We start from the raw sequence: 14,654 nt of genomic DNA, 5'->3' as shown, positions 1-14,654 counted from the left end.
TCTAAACACATTTCTGATGGCGTTAGCTCTGAGTAGTCAGATGTGTGTTGTTGATAATGCCCTAAAGGGAAGTAAAACAAATATATGAAAAGGTTCAGTTTCAGTAAAGCAGAGTAGTGTCTCTTAGGGCTGTTGTTTCTCAGTGATTTAGTGCAGCAGACTGAGCCTTCAATTTGTTAGTAAAATTCCTAGTTCCCAGAAAGTATGGTGTGAACATCAGTGAAGTCATATGAGTAAGTTTATTTTTAGCTTGACACCAGAGACGGAGAAATCGTGGCTGAGGATGAGGCTGTCACTGCACAGGCTGGAATATTCAAACCTCGGACCAGCAACACTGATAGATGTGATTCAGGGCTCAGAGATGTGCTCAGCTGCACCTGTAAACACACCCAGCTCTGATGTGACAGTGCACTGGAATACACGTGTACATCACTGCAGCAAGGTGAGACATTAACAGTTACCTATTAACTTGATAATCAGACTAAATAGCCTGAATCAGGCTAAGTTTGTCACTCAGTCAACTGGCTGAGGAACCGTAAATATAGAGCAATGTCAATTCTACAACATGGTTGTAGAACGCTCATGGAGCACTTCATTAGGAACACTTGTACACCTACTTGTTCATGCAATGACCCAATCAGCCAATCAGGTGACAACAGTGCACTGGTCAAGTTCCAGTCCTGTCAGCCAAGAACAGAAAGGCCTGAGGCTGCAGTGGACACAGACTCACCAAAACTGGAAAGATGAAGACTGGACGAACGTAGCCTGGTCTGATGGATCTGGATTTCTGCTGAGGCTGCAGATGGTAGGGTCAGAGTTTGGAGTCAACAGCATGAATCCATGGACCCAACCTGCCTTGTGTCAACAGTCCAGGCTGGTGGTGGTGGTGGTGTGATGGTTTCTTGGTTCACTTTGGGCCTTAATACCAATCAGTCATGGTCTGAATGTCTCAGTCTGTCTGAGTATTGTTGCTGACCATGTTCATCCCTTCATGGCCACAGTTCACCATCTTCTAATGGCTACTTCCAGCAGGATAATGCTTCATGTCATAAAGCTAAAGTCTCAAACTGGTTTCATGAACATGACAGTGAGTCCAGCTACTGAGACTCTGTAGAACAGGATCAGGAGTATGTGGTTCAGTCAGTGCAGGTCTTCTTCATCAAGGCTCGGATGAACATGACCATGACATGAACCGGTTTAGTAGTGCAGATACTGTTCAGTACAGCTGATTACTGCTGTCAATGAAAGACCGACTCCCTCAGCGTGTGGACAAATATCAAAATAGTTGATTTTATTTATACTGTGTTAAAGTTATAAACACATCAGGCAGTGGTTTGACACATCACCATACAGACATTAGAATCAATCGACCTTGTGGGTAACCCCCCCTCCCCGGAGCTAATTACAGTACAGTGATAATCATTTCTCTAGCCATTTCTCAGCCTTCTTGTCGCGTAACAAATAAAAACTATCAAACAATCATTGGTTTTTCAACAAACCTAAGCTGGCCAAACCATGGTTTGGATGTCATGTAATTACAGCTCTCCCCGTAACAGGGCGGCTTCAGGGTGATCATGGGTAAATGTCAGATTCAGTGATGTCTGAATCTCATCTGCAGCGCTGCAAACGTGTTAAGAACTTCAAGTTCTAGACAGTTAAATAATTTCAAAATTAGCCTTACCATTACAGTTCCATACTTAATATTAATCATTTCCTTCATCACATTTAGACGCCATGTTCATTCACCCAAACACGGAGGCAGAACTCCGTAAAACCCTCTGAAAGCAAACAGGAGCTGGAGAATGAATCAGGTATTTCCTTCAGCAGAGTGATTTTCTTCAACCTTCAAGAGTGCTGGAATTTAAACTGGGCTACACAGAAACATTAAAGACATTACATTTCTGAAAGAAAAAAAAATTTACACAAGTCCAAAGACCTGCTGGAGCAGGAGGTCAACCGTAAAGGCCTCAGTATGCTTCAAACCCGTCAGGTCGTCTAAAGGTGTCCCAAAACCAAGACTACGAAGACAATGCAGCTTTTTGTGCCCGTCTTTGAGTGTGAAACGCGCAGCATCCTATTTTCTGTTATGGAGCTCTGACCAGGCAGCGCGCCATCAAGACAAGCAGTGCTCGACCAGTTAAAGCTAAAAACAAACATCAATTAGCACGAAACTGAAGTGGAAGCAATATCTCTCCTTACATCTCAGAATAGTTAGTTGTCATTTTAACATGGTTGGTTCTTCGGCTTTGCTCACCTTTCAGTAAAAGTCGCTGCTGAGTCTGACCTACTTCATTTGAAGCATACGGAGGTCTTAATGCCGTGTCATCATCTCTCTGCTTTGATTTAATGCTGTCCAATGTCATCACAGCGCTTTTGAGGCCATGTTCATGACCTGATCTAAGAACAGCAGCGCTGATAATTCAAGAAAAACTCCACCCTTGATCCTCCCACACTGTGACACATCTGCTATTTGTCCTGTTCACAACACTCTCAGGACCATTTGATTATGGAGTGTCATCCAGTTTTTAAATCTTCTAGCTTTCTGTCATTTTCACGTTCATCTACTTCAACATAATATTTCCCACAAAAATGTTTAATACAAAAGATTAGTCTCCTCCCTGGTTTAGTGACGTTACTGTGGGTGTAGCAATGATTCAGGACCGTCACCACGTCACAGTCCTGCTGTCAGACAGCTCAGTCACTGAGCAGCTCAGAAAATGTGTTATATGATGAATTTTAAGAATCCGTACTTCACCTGGTGGTGACAACTAACATGATTCACTTAAACAAAAAAAAACTCTCTTGTCATAGACATCTCAGTCAAAGATGGCATAGGACGTCTTCCTTGCACATGGACTCCAATACTGTACAGCAGCACAGCCCTCAGTGCCGCCACTGGTACACTGGTATTACAGTAGCAGTACGTTGTATGAACTGTCTCTGTTCTGTAACTGTCAGCACTCTGGTCAGGTGAGGGAAAAACAAAGTGAGTGGTTTGCACTGACTTCGACAGAAGACACCATTCTGGGTCAGACCCAGTCATCTTGTTGACTGTTTTGTATCCACCTCTCATCCTTTGTCCCCATCTCACAGGGTTCTTACAATCTGGTGAGTAACGGATTTTATGAGCTGCTCAGTGACTTAAATGTTTGAGTTCCAGCAGATGATCTGCCATCTGCAGGAACCTGGACAATGATACATGGTCTGTTGGTCCTGGATCAGAGCTGCTGTGGTTTGGGAAGTTAGTGTCTCTGCTTTTACTGCAATTCCTTCTCTCTGTATCACTGATGACGAAACCTTTCCTCTCTAATGATAACCATCAGGGCGAGGACTTGGCTCAGCATTGGATGTGGCCTTTGTTTACCACCTAGAATCCTGTAGAAGCTTTTCATTTGCCTTTGCACACAACTCTGCTTCTGATTACTTTGTTAGACTTATCCGGTAACATGATCTGAAGAGTTGGGTTGACTTCAACACCTTCTCTCAAAAACCTGGTGGCCCAAGAGTTTAGCACATAAATGCTGCCTCCAGTGTATCATCGCTGACACTTAAACAAGCTCTTTCTGTTGACAGTTACCTTCTGCTACCAACCTTCATTTACAGCTGCTGCAAACAGCAACAATGTGAAGTTGAGTCTACATTTGGCCAATATTCAAAGGAATTAAGAAAGCATGAAACAAAATGGGCCCATAAAGCAAGGCACACTGCCAACAGCTGTGTTGAAGCAGTGTTTAGGGTGAAATTTCCTTCAAATTTGAACTGAAGTCTGTGTGGCCCTGAACCTGCTGATCCTGAATGAGCAGGGCCTAATTTAGAAGCTTCCCTTACAAACAGACCCGGAGGCCAACGCTCGATGTTGGCGCTCCAGTGCAGCCCCATCTTTGCTGCTTTAATTCCTTCATGAACCACTGCATCTGCTGATATTCTTTGGTCTGAGAGGGTGTTCCTCTGAGTAAGGCTCTCTCCCCTCTTCAACCCCATTCACATTGTACTTTCTGGAGCAGTCTCTTCAGCTCCAACTGATGTCATACTGCATCCATCCCTCCGGTGGAGCCAAGAACACCCTTCGGCCTCGGTACAGGAAACTGACTACGCCCCTGTAACCTGTGCGAGGAACTCCAGATTTCAGGTCGTCCATCACCCCAAGATTTCGAGCGAAGACTTTAAAACTGTCCCTGCTGGAGTACTGCACCCTGTACGGTCCAGGGCCTCTTAAGCTGCCCCCTTGTTGCAGTTCTTCAATTTTCACCAGTGGTGCGCTGTAAACCTCTTTGATAAACTGTTCATCATACTTCTCTTTTAGCAAATAAGACAAATTCTGTTTGGTAAAAGGCACAAATTGAGTGTTTAGCTTAATGTAACGAAGGTACTGGTCAAAGAATTGACCTAAACTCACGCCTTTTCGGCCAAAGGTGATAGTCCGCGAGATTTCGGGCCGGATGCACGAGCGGTCCTTGCGCTGCTCTGGTTGACGCATCCAGTCATCCCAGAAGGCCAAGGGCCATTTGGGTTCCAATTCGTCCCACATCTCCTTCAGCAGCATCCAGCCAAGACCAGGGAAGAAGTCTGTTCTGTAGAGAAGCTCGGCCTTCGATGGATCCACCAAGGCGTCTCTGCCGTTGTCGTTCCAGGCAGAAACACACCACAGGGTGGGGTCGGAGCGCAAGATCGGATACAGAGCTCTGAAATACTCGAAGAAGTCCGGTGCCACCTGAATGAGAGGAGAGAGATGCACAGTGGTGAGATGCTGCTGCTTCAGAGATACAGTCCAAAGAGAAAGAGAAAAGAATTCTTGACAACTTCAACTCTTAGTTGTCAGTTTGGGCTGATTACTGTCATTTTAAGACCTTTAAATGTTTTCTCTTGACCAACCTGGAGGTTTGTTTCCAATCTGTTGGACTGTATGAGTTCACGTTTCGTCACTCATCAAACTCTTTTTAGTGACATTATCATCAGATGATGATACAGGTTTTCCTTTTTTGTTCAAAGATCTGAAAAAAACAGCAGCATCCATCTGCTTACTCAGTTTTTACTGAGAGCTCTTCCTGAGCAGATACTGTTCCAAAGGAAAACCACAATCATGGCCAGAAATGTCTCTTGTGAGGTCACAGTGACCCTGAACATTGATCACCAAATTCTAATCAGCTCATCCTCGAGTCCAGGTGAATGTTTGTGCCAAATCTAAAGAAACAAGGGAGTATCGCACATGAGGCATTGGATTCACAAGAATAGGATGGAAACCCAAAAACATTACGCCTCCTGTCATGGGTGCTGCCGGCACAAAGGTGAACTGCTGACAGTGAGATCTTCCACACTCCTCTGCCATGTCCTCCTTTGGACATCAAGCATTCTTTTTTTGTTTTGCTGTCTGAACAAATTTGCTAACCTGGATCTTAATATTCAGAGCACTCTTTGTCTTTTTTATGGCTCCCAGATCAGTTAGATTCAGAGACCTTTACACACAGCAGAACATTCTGACTTGTAACTAAAAACATTGACAAACGTTTCAACAAACTATAGTAGCAATCCTTTACTAAATAAAAGCACCAGTATATTAATGTAAAAATATTCTTTTACAAAAGTCCTGCATTTAAATCCCACGTGAGTAGGAATAGAGAAGTGTTATCAGCTTAAAGTACTGAAAGTATCCAAAGTAAAAAATACTCACACTTGTGTAAGCAGATTTTTACTGCTTAGCTGTGCAAAGTGTGACAGTTTTATTTTAGTTTAGTCCCACGGTTCCAAAACTAGGGGTTGGGCCCCTCCAAAAGATCACAAGATAAATCAGAGGGGTCATGATGGTTAAAGGGGCAGGACAGAAGGGACAAACTTCTGCTAATTAAGTTATACCAGATAAATTTATATGCATTTTTGGGATTTTTCTGTCATTTTTGTGACATATGTAATTGTTTGTACATCTTTGGGCTTTGAAAAATCATTCAAATGAAACCTTGTGAGAAGATTAGATGGCAAATAGGCATTTTATATCTTTAGACCCTCAGTTAAGAGAAGGAAAAACTCTCCCAAACAACTCCATTTAAAAAAAAAATGTCCTAATGGAATAGGGATGCAAAACATTGTCTGTGTCATTGGAACTGTTTCAAGTCCAGCCAAGGACATCTGTTGCATGTCATCCAAATGTATTTCCTGTCATCTCTGTATGGTCAGCTATTAAAAAAGGCAAAAATGCATAAAAAAACACTATAAAAATGAAATTTTTGGCATTTAAACAATGCTTGTCTGCACATCATTAGAGTGTATGATGGGCCCCTACGGACAGGGCCAGGTCCAGGAGGGTCAATGAGGTTAAATGAACTTTAACTCTGTCAACTTAAAAAGATTAGCCAAACAAACAGAGAGCGTTAGTCCCTGAGCTGTCAGTAATAATAAAAAAAAAAAAGGAAGCCAGTGGAGAACAGTTACATAAGTAAACCCAGATTTTCCCTGCTCACTGGCAAAATAATTGCTGATTTACAGGGCACAGTTTCTCCCTCCAGCTCCCGGTTGAAGTCAAAATGACTTTGAATTTCCTGTAACTTATTTCCTGCTGCTGAAGCACTTTTTTTTTTTTAACCAGCCAAATGTTCACTCTGATGGTTTTTTTTTTGTTTATCCACTTATACCAGCTGGAAGGGGGAGTTTTACCGATTCACTGACAACTTCTGTTTCAGTGCCAGCACATATAATCCAATCATCGGTAAAATGTGATTACAGCTGTTCAGCTGATCAATGTCTGATATTTGATCTCTCTCCAAAGGAGCAGTTACTGTTTCTGCTGTGATCCAAAGCACACACACAATGCTCGGCAGTTAAATATGATAAACATATATAAATATACTGTTCAATGGTTGGGACTGGCAGCCAGTCTGGGCTCTGTGACAACACTCTAAACTGGGTACTGGGTGGAGTGAAAACTTATCACAGTCTGAACAGCTACTGCTTCACATTTTGAAGAAAACTGTCTTTAGTGAAGACTTGAGACAAATGTGGAACGTGTGGAACCAGCTCCAGTCATCATTAACCCACATTTGATTGTAAGCCACATGTAATTACAATTCTACCATGGAAAGGCTGTTTAACCTCTTCAGACCTACCAGAGGGAACATAATTACAAACTGGTGCTGTGTCTACAGGCGCCGCTTAAACCGTCAGACTTTTCCTTTATTTTATTAGTTATGCTGAAGATCCTCAGTCAGTGCAAGAAATTAAACAAATGTAGTGGAACAATATACACATTATGCAGTCAGTATATGGATACTCACTATTAAACTGATCTGTAGCAGTGAAGTGATTTAACATTAGGGTAAATACTGTTAAGTGTTGGATAATGTTGTGTATCGTGTCATACACTGGAACTATTTCTTGATGAACCATCTACCTAGTACTTCTGTGCTGTGTCTCCAGCAATAGTGTAAACTGACAGATACAGCCAGTGGGCACAGTTTTTGGTTTGGGTCTCTGTACACACTCAGTGGTGCCAAAACTGGCAGCAACACTGTGATGACTTCTGGAAAGCTGCACACACAGCCACTGCCCCCGACTGTTGTTCATCAAGAAATATTTCCAGTGCGCAACTCCTCCTATCACCACAAACTGTCATACAATTCTGATTATGTACAGATTAAACAGTAAATACATGCTGATAAGTGAAGATTAGAATGGTTGGATGTTGGTAGGTGTAATTTTGAACTCTGGACTGAGCCATACTAGTTTCCTCCTGCTTCCTATCTTTATGCTAAGTTAGGCTAACCGCGAACTGACTCGTCCAGACAGAGCTTATGCCTGTACATCAATAACACCACTCCAACAGGAGACGCTAAAAGTCCCATCTGAACAGTCTCTTTAAGCTAACATGAATGGGAGGTGTGGATGTGGGTGTCAGTTTGCAACGATGCTGCCAACACTGTCAGCAGTGCTCTCTGCCACAAGACTCAAATATAAAAAGGCCTGACGCCCAGGATGTGATGAGGTGTGAGTGATCCCCTCCTGCAGCCAGCAGCGTCCTTTGCCCCATCTACTTCTGAACTCTGGACCCTGCAGTCTCACCACTGTTTTCTTGAGCTGAACAATATAATGACAGGTATATTTTTCTTATATGTAGATAAGGTGTAATGAGGTGACATCACTGACAGTGTTACAAGAGAAAAAAGCATTAAAATGAAGATGACAACGAAATCAAAGCTAGTGCTATCAATGGCAGGACCAAAGGACACAAATACACTGGTTATTTAAGATGCACAAAGCACAACCTAACACAGAAACCCAGCCAAACCAGTCTGGCCTGTCTGGGTATTGTGGTGGTCTAAGATAGTAACACTGCACTGCTGCAGTCTGCTGAGTCTGGTTTAAGTTCATCCAAGGACCCAGGTCAAGTTGAAGTCCTCCTTTCTTTCCTCTCCCTGCTGAGACACTATTCCTACTATAAAGCATGGTTATGTTAGGACAATAAGGGAGAAGTCTGAGAGCACTCACCTCCAGATCATCCTCCACTATGACGACCGTAGACTGGGAAAAAGTGTTGAACACTTGGTTGAGCGCCCAGCGGTAATGTCGGGCAATTTTGTAGTAGCCCTGGAACTTCCTGTGCTCTGGCCGGACCCTGATGTCCGACAGGTCCGGTTGGCTTATGTGCGTCACTTGATCTCCATATGAGCCGATCACACGAGCAGTCTCAGCGTGGCCGCAGTCCTGACTGACAATGATCGGATGCTGTTGCGGAGAAGGGCGGTACTGTATCAGTCTGTCGAGGCTCCGTTTTACCGTCACCCTGTCACAAGCGATAACTAGAATGGGAATGACGACCTCTGGGCTGGCAGCAGAAGTTACCAATTTATTCTTCTCAACAATCTCCTCCTTTATTTCCTTTATGGCCTGCTGCTGTTCTGAGTCCGGAGCGACTGTAAGAACAGGCTCCTGTGTATGTTGTAATGCAGTTTGGGCTTTCTCATCCACACTGTCTTTGAGAGGAAGTGGAGGTTTCGATGGCTGGCGGACAACCTCTTCTTTGACATCTTTTGTATCAACCGTTTCTCTTTTCCCGACATCTTTCTGCCGAGCCCACACTGCCCTGTGACTTTCAATCTGCTTCAGTAGCTTTTTCTGGGTCTCAAGCTGAACTTCAACCTCCTCCGCCAGCCGGATCACCTCCCCGGCCAGGTTGACATGGCCTGCTTTCCCTCTGCCCACGCCCCACTCCTCTTTTCCTCCTGGTTCGGCTCCACCGCCTTCTCCGAGGCGGCCGATGGGGGGGCGACCCCAAAGATAAAGTAGAAGCAAAGCATTCCAGGCAACAAACAGGAAAGCACCGCATAGTATAAGAGAACCTTTCTTACGAACCATGGCCCAATGACACTAGAACAGGGATGGGGTTGTGACAAAGGCTGCAGGTAGGGAACAAGTGATGGAACCAGAGCGAGAATCCTACAGAGGTGGCAATTCTCAGATGGGCAGGAAGTTGATACCCAGCCACATTGTAATTACTTCAGATTTGAGTCATCCTGTCTTCTGGCCAGGGGGGGTGTCAGGAGGAGGATTGTCCAATTTAAAATGAATTTAGATGATCCTAATTTGCAATTCATGCATTCCATGAAATCCCAAGGAGACGGGGCAAGGAGCTAAGACAGGACTCGAAGAAGTTCAGCAAGGGGAGGTTGCAAAAGCACAGATGAAAGTTAAAAAAGGGGGAAAGTGGGGTCACTTTGGGTTGAGGGAATGCGAGTCCTTGAATGTTATCCTTCAGCCATCATCCTGAAAACAGAGCAGGAAAACAAATAATCAGCTTAAAGAACCCATCTGAACTTTAAATAATGAAGTAAAAACAAAAACGTCTTTCAGACATGCTGCATGTTCCTGTGAACTTCTATGTAAGTGTGCTCTTCTCTCTGTTCACCCTAAACTGGGAAGATGTTTCATATCCAGTAGGCACTGCAGCTCTTTACATCAACGGCCCTGTCAAGTTTGAACAGAATCATCATGAAATTTGACCCCTAACATTTGACCAACCGTTAGTTGCACAAATATGATTTCAATAATTAAATTAATATCATAAACGCGCAATGACCTGTTGACTAGGAAAACCTTAGCCAGGGGCAGCCCTAAATTTTTTCTTCTGCAGAGACCAAATCCAAAAGCCCATCACTTCACCAGACAGACAGACCCGGCAGTGTTTCATGATATTTCTGGAGGCTAAACACCCTGAACAGTCGCTTTATCTGAGGTACCCAGAGGAGCTGACAGGACGTCCTGCTCATCTCCATGTGATATTCAGTCTTACTGAGCAACTCGTGAACAAAGATGGCAAACGTTCAAGAGAGCCTTCCTGCTAGACACTTAACCCCTTCATTCATCCTCACTGATCATGAGGATTCTGTTCCTCTGATGCTGTTTTCATTTTTTTTTTTTTTCCAGAGAACATTACAACAGTTCAGATGGCCTTAAAAACTGGGCTGTAATCCACACAGGAAAGAGAAAAGAAATTTAGGAAAAATGTAACAGCTGGACTATCAACTGTTCAGACAGTTGGTTGACTGTGAACCTCAGAGTGAGGTGACGTTCACAACGGGATCAGCGAGTAAACAGTGAGTGGTCCCTGGTACCAAGTGTTCATCCTGACTTGACTAGTAGTTGCAGACATACTAAGACTGCACAAAACACACAGAAACATTCAAAGCTGGATCACTGTATTATTGAAGGGGCAGAAATTTCAAAGACAGAGATCTCAAAATCTGAGTTACCTGAAAGGTTTAATACTACTGATACTGCAGTGGCTCTCAAGCTTTTTCTACCATGCCCCACTTCAGAGGCTGTCTGCTTCAACTGATAAAACAAAGATCCCAGTTGAATTTTAGAGAAATAAAGTTCAGCACCATCACATCAGCAAACTCATTTGTTTATTTTCCCTTCATAAATCAAATACATACCCCCCGTTTGGGAACCACAGCACTAGAGGGAACTTTCTTTTGTAATCTGGCTAAATGGACTCTTTAAATATGCCCTCTATTTAAATGTCTGTCAACACAAGAGATTTTGCCGTGCAGTCAAAGTCCAGCTTCAAATGGACAAACAGTCTCCGGTGCAAAAGTTGAACACACAGAGCTCTCCAGTCAAATGAAACTACTACTGAGTTTTAACAGGGTGGGTGACAGAGAAGGTTTACTTGATGCAGGGGTGGCAGAAAGTGAGTGGAGGAGGAAGAAGGTCACACCGACTCCTCCACTGGAGCTCCTCAGAATCAGAAAAGCCTAAACCAATTAGTGCTGATAAATATAGGCCCACAATAATCTTGTAAGGATGGATGTTTGACTACAAGGAACAGATGCTCTGATTAGTAATGGATCTATGGCTGCGCTTCACTGCTCCGGGACAGGACAAACGCCGCTGTGCAGGGCATTAACATATCAGACCTGTTTATCTTGTTATTGCCATCGCCTTATAAAGTTTATAGAGCTGTTACATGTTTGAAGAGTGACAAACGCTTGTGGTTAGGTTGGAGTTTGGGGTGTGTATTGAGTTAATCCAGATCTAACACACTACAGCACACAACAGGATAGGCACTTTCAGCAGTTTGATACCTGAACTCCTCTTTCTGTCAGTCACATGTTATCAGCACTGTCAAGTGGTGTAATAAGTTACACCACATGACATTTTAAAAAAAACCAACAGGCATTATCAGAGAAACATGCAGTATATAGGCAACTGGCCTCAAACTCAAGTCTTCAAACACACTTTTCAAAGTAAACTGTAGTTTTTATCATTTTAGCCATTTTTCATCTTTTTTAGTCTTTAAAACGACGGAAAATTGTGAATATGTCAATCACAAGCTGTCATAGCCCAGAGTTACTTCTTCAGATTGATCGTTTTGTCCTTTCAACAGTCTGAAACCCAAACATATGCAGGTTACAGTTATTTAAAACTGAGAAAAAACTCCTCACATTTGTCTCAGAAGCTGGACCAAGAAACTTTTTCATGATAAATGACAATTAATCAGTGATTTAAATTGCAGCTCCTGTCTTCACAAATGCTATGAATTCTATAACCTTCTCTTGGCATATAAACTTGAAACTATCTTATGTCATAAAAAGATAAGATTATCAGATTTTAAGACTCCACTGAACACACAACTACCAGGCCACTAAACATTTTATTCTGATTATCACTGGATCTACTGATTATGTTTTCCATTAATCAATTAGACATGTGGTCTATAAAATGTCAGAAAAAAAGATATGACTGGCCATCGCAAATTCCTAAAGCGGAACGTGAAACAATCAAATGTCTTTATTTGTGTGACCCACAGTCGACAACTGTCACATGAGGCAAATCTACTGGAGACTGTCTGGACCCAGCTAATTTTTGCTTGGAAAAAGACTTAAACAATTAATTGATAATCAGAATAGTAGCTGATTAATGTTCTGTTAATTTATCCATCAATAACTTATCTGCTTCAAATGCAAAACAATTGCGTAATATGCAGTACATTGAAAAATGTAAGAGCAATGTTTCTACATAGTGCACACTCAGTTGCCATTTGATTAGGTTACACCACCTAGTTAAAACCAGTACAGTCTAATACACTGATCCTTCAGTAAATCCTACTTTAATGTAGGTTCTAATGTTAAGCTTTTGTGGTATCAGTGAGGGTCAGCTAAATAACAGAAACACCACAAACTACATCCTGTGATTTGACCATGACAGCAGGACTGTTGTATTAGGCTGCGCTGAAATGACTAAATTATTAAAATGACAACATGAACACTCTGAAGCAGAGTGGAAATCTGAGAGTCTGAGGTGCTGATTTTACCTTGAAAAGCACAAGAAGCTACGTGGAGACACAGAAACGCTGAGAAACAATGGATCAGTTAATGTGGAGAAGTAAAAAATCTGAGAGAAAGGGAAAGGAGACAGTCCTTGAAGTAAGCAGTGAAGTGTCAGGGACAGAGGAAAGTTAGACGTCTAAAGGCACGATGAAGAAATGAACACCGGAGCCAAAGGATATAAAGGATAAACTAACCATACCTGGACACGGATCAGCCTATAGATCTGTCATGCCTCCCCCTTCCATACAGTAGTACGTTAAGCCTTGTAGGACAAGAGGAGCTGATTGTGAACAGGGAGAGATGGTAGCCAGAGGGAGGGAACTGTTGCTCCTCTCACAAACTGTACCAGCTGAAACTCTATTCTTCTTTAACCCCCTCCTTCCTCCGTCAGACAACGTGGAGCTGACTGGTAGGATCGTTCTCAGAGGAGCCTGCGGCACCAACCTACCGAAGCAGCGTAGGTTCACATGACTACGCCGTGGAAAGGCAATAAGGACCGTGAGGCGACGCCTCTTAGTTTGCTGACACCAAATCCTATTTACTTTCAACTGGTGCAAGTGTCCACATTGCAAACAGCAGGTGTCCAGTCTGCTGAGATGAACCCCGGCTGTTACGGTTCACATACTTCTTTGAAGGTGTTATGCTAGCTGACACCGAACTATCGGCCAGTTATGTCGAAACACAAGACACAATGGATGTTAAATGAACCATGGTCACAGCCAGTGTTTGGTCATCTCTACAATCATTTCACATCACCGGGGACTTGAAGAATACCTCAGTAGCAAACTAAGCCGTAATGCTAACGTGCTGTTAGCTAGCTAGCTAACGCCAAACAGTAGCAGTGAAGGTTTGCCATTCACGAGCCGCCCTGGCCGGGGGACGTGTAGCTGCTGAAGCCGGTCTCACTCACCTCTCACGCGCCGATCTGAACGAGTCGGTGCAGCTTGCATCTTGAAAGGACACGAGACTCGCATCAAGCCCGCAGCGCTGACCGGCTAGCTAGCTAGCTAGCTGACGTTAGCTAGTGGAGCCACCCTGACATTTCCTTCGGTGTCACATTCACAGCACATCCCTGCTCTCTGGCTGTGCGGCTCCACCACTGCCTGCTCCTCCACCTCTGGTTCACATTATTCCCCCAGCCCGGACCTTTTAATCCAACACCAGAACCTGCTAATGTTAGCAGGCTGCAGTGCGTGCTCCGCCACAGACGTTACACTGCCACCGGCATGTGTAGTATCCACAGTGACGCTTTGCAGTGAGAAGTCCTTTCCTCTACCCTGATTGCCCTGGTTCAATTTCTCATACTCCAGCTGGCTCCACCGCAGGCTGCTTCCTCTGATAACGGCATTTTTCCATTTGACTACACAAAACTACATTTCCGGATTACTTGACTCGTGTAGGACCGAGCTGACCCGACCTGAGCCGGAGTCCTATCCTTAACTATTTTGATTTCCTTCCTATAAAACTGCTAACATAAATATGTCACACAATTAAAAACGGATGGATAACAATATATTAATGTCCAACCCGTATTCATCCAAAAATACTGCACTGCCATAAAGTTGGACTTAAATGGTCAAAATTAAAGCATCACAGATCGAGATATCCTGACTTCTATTCTCTAATGTTTCAAGCTTAAAAAACACGGGATCCTACACTTCCCACAATGCAACTTCATAGCTTCTTTCATCTGAATCAAGTCAATCGATAATATTATATGTCTACATAATTATAACAGACCCTCTACCTGTATACTACTTGAACCAAGTACTATATTGTAACTGAAATGGCTGTTAAATATGAAGGTTATTGTCTGACTTTTAGTCTTTGTTCTTATAT

At 43.2% G+C, this 14,654-nt stretch overlaps 1 protein-coding gene across 2 annotated transcripts; it reads right to left on the bottom strand.

Annotated features, from left to right (window-relative positions):
• Positions 1-1,270: 1,270 nt before the first annotated feature.
• On the bottom strand, positions 1,271-14,203 carry mgat1b (alpha-1,3-mannosyl-glycoprotein 2-beta-N-acetylglucosaminyltransferase b). 2 transcript variants are annotated; one of them, XM_041053654.1, is made up of 3 exons: positions 13,726-14,203; positions 8,473-9,747; positions 1,271-4,711 (listed from the first exon to the last, which is right to left on the bottom strand). In XM_041053654.1, the coding sequence occupies exons 2-3, from the start codon at positions 9,337-9,339 to the stop codon at positions 4,010-4,012; spliced, it is 1,569 nt and encodes a 522-aa protein (XP_040909588.1). In that variant the 5' UTR covers positions 9,340-9,747; positions 13,726-14,203; the 3' UTR covers positions 1,271-4,009. The 2 variants fall into 2 exon arrangements, with proteins under 2 accessions (XP_040909588.1, XP_040909589.1); XM_041053655.1 differs by lacking the exon at positions 13,726-14,203 and adding an exon at positions 13,015-13,139.
• Between the last annotated feature and the right edge of the window lie 451 nt (positions 14,204-14,654).

Source organism: Toxotes jaculatrix, chromosome 13 (genome assembly GCF_017976425.1).
Source record: "Toxotes jaculatrix isolate fToxJac2 chromosome 13, fToxJac2.pri, whole genome shotgun sequence".
In the NCBI taxonomy this organism is placed as follows: Eukaryota; Metazoa; Chordata; class Actinopteri; family Toxotidae; genus Toxotes; species Toxotes jaculatrix.
This window is presented reverse-complemented; position numbering and strand designations above follow the sequence as displayed.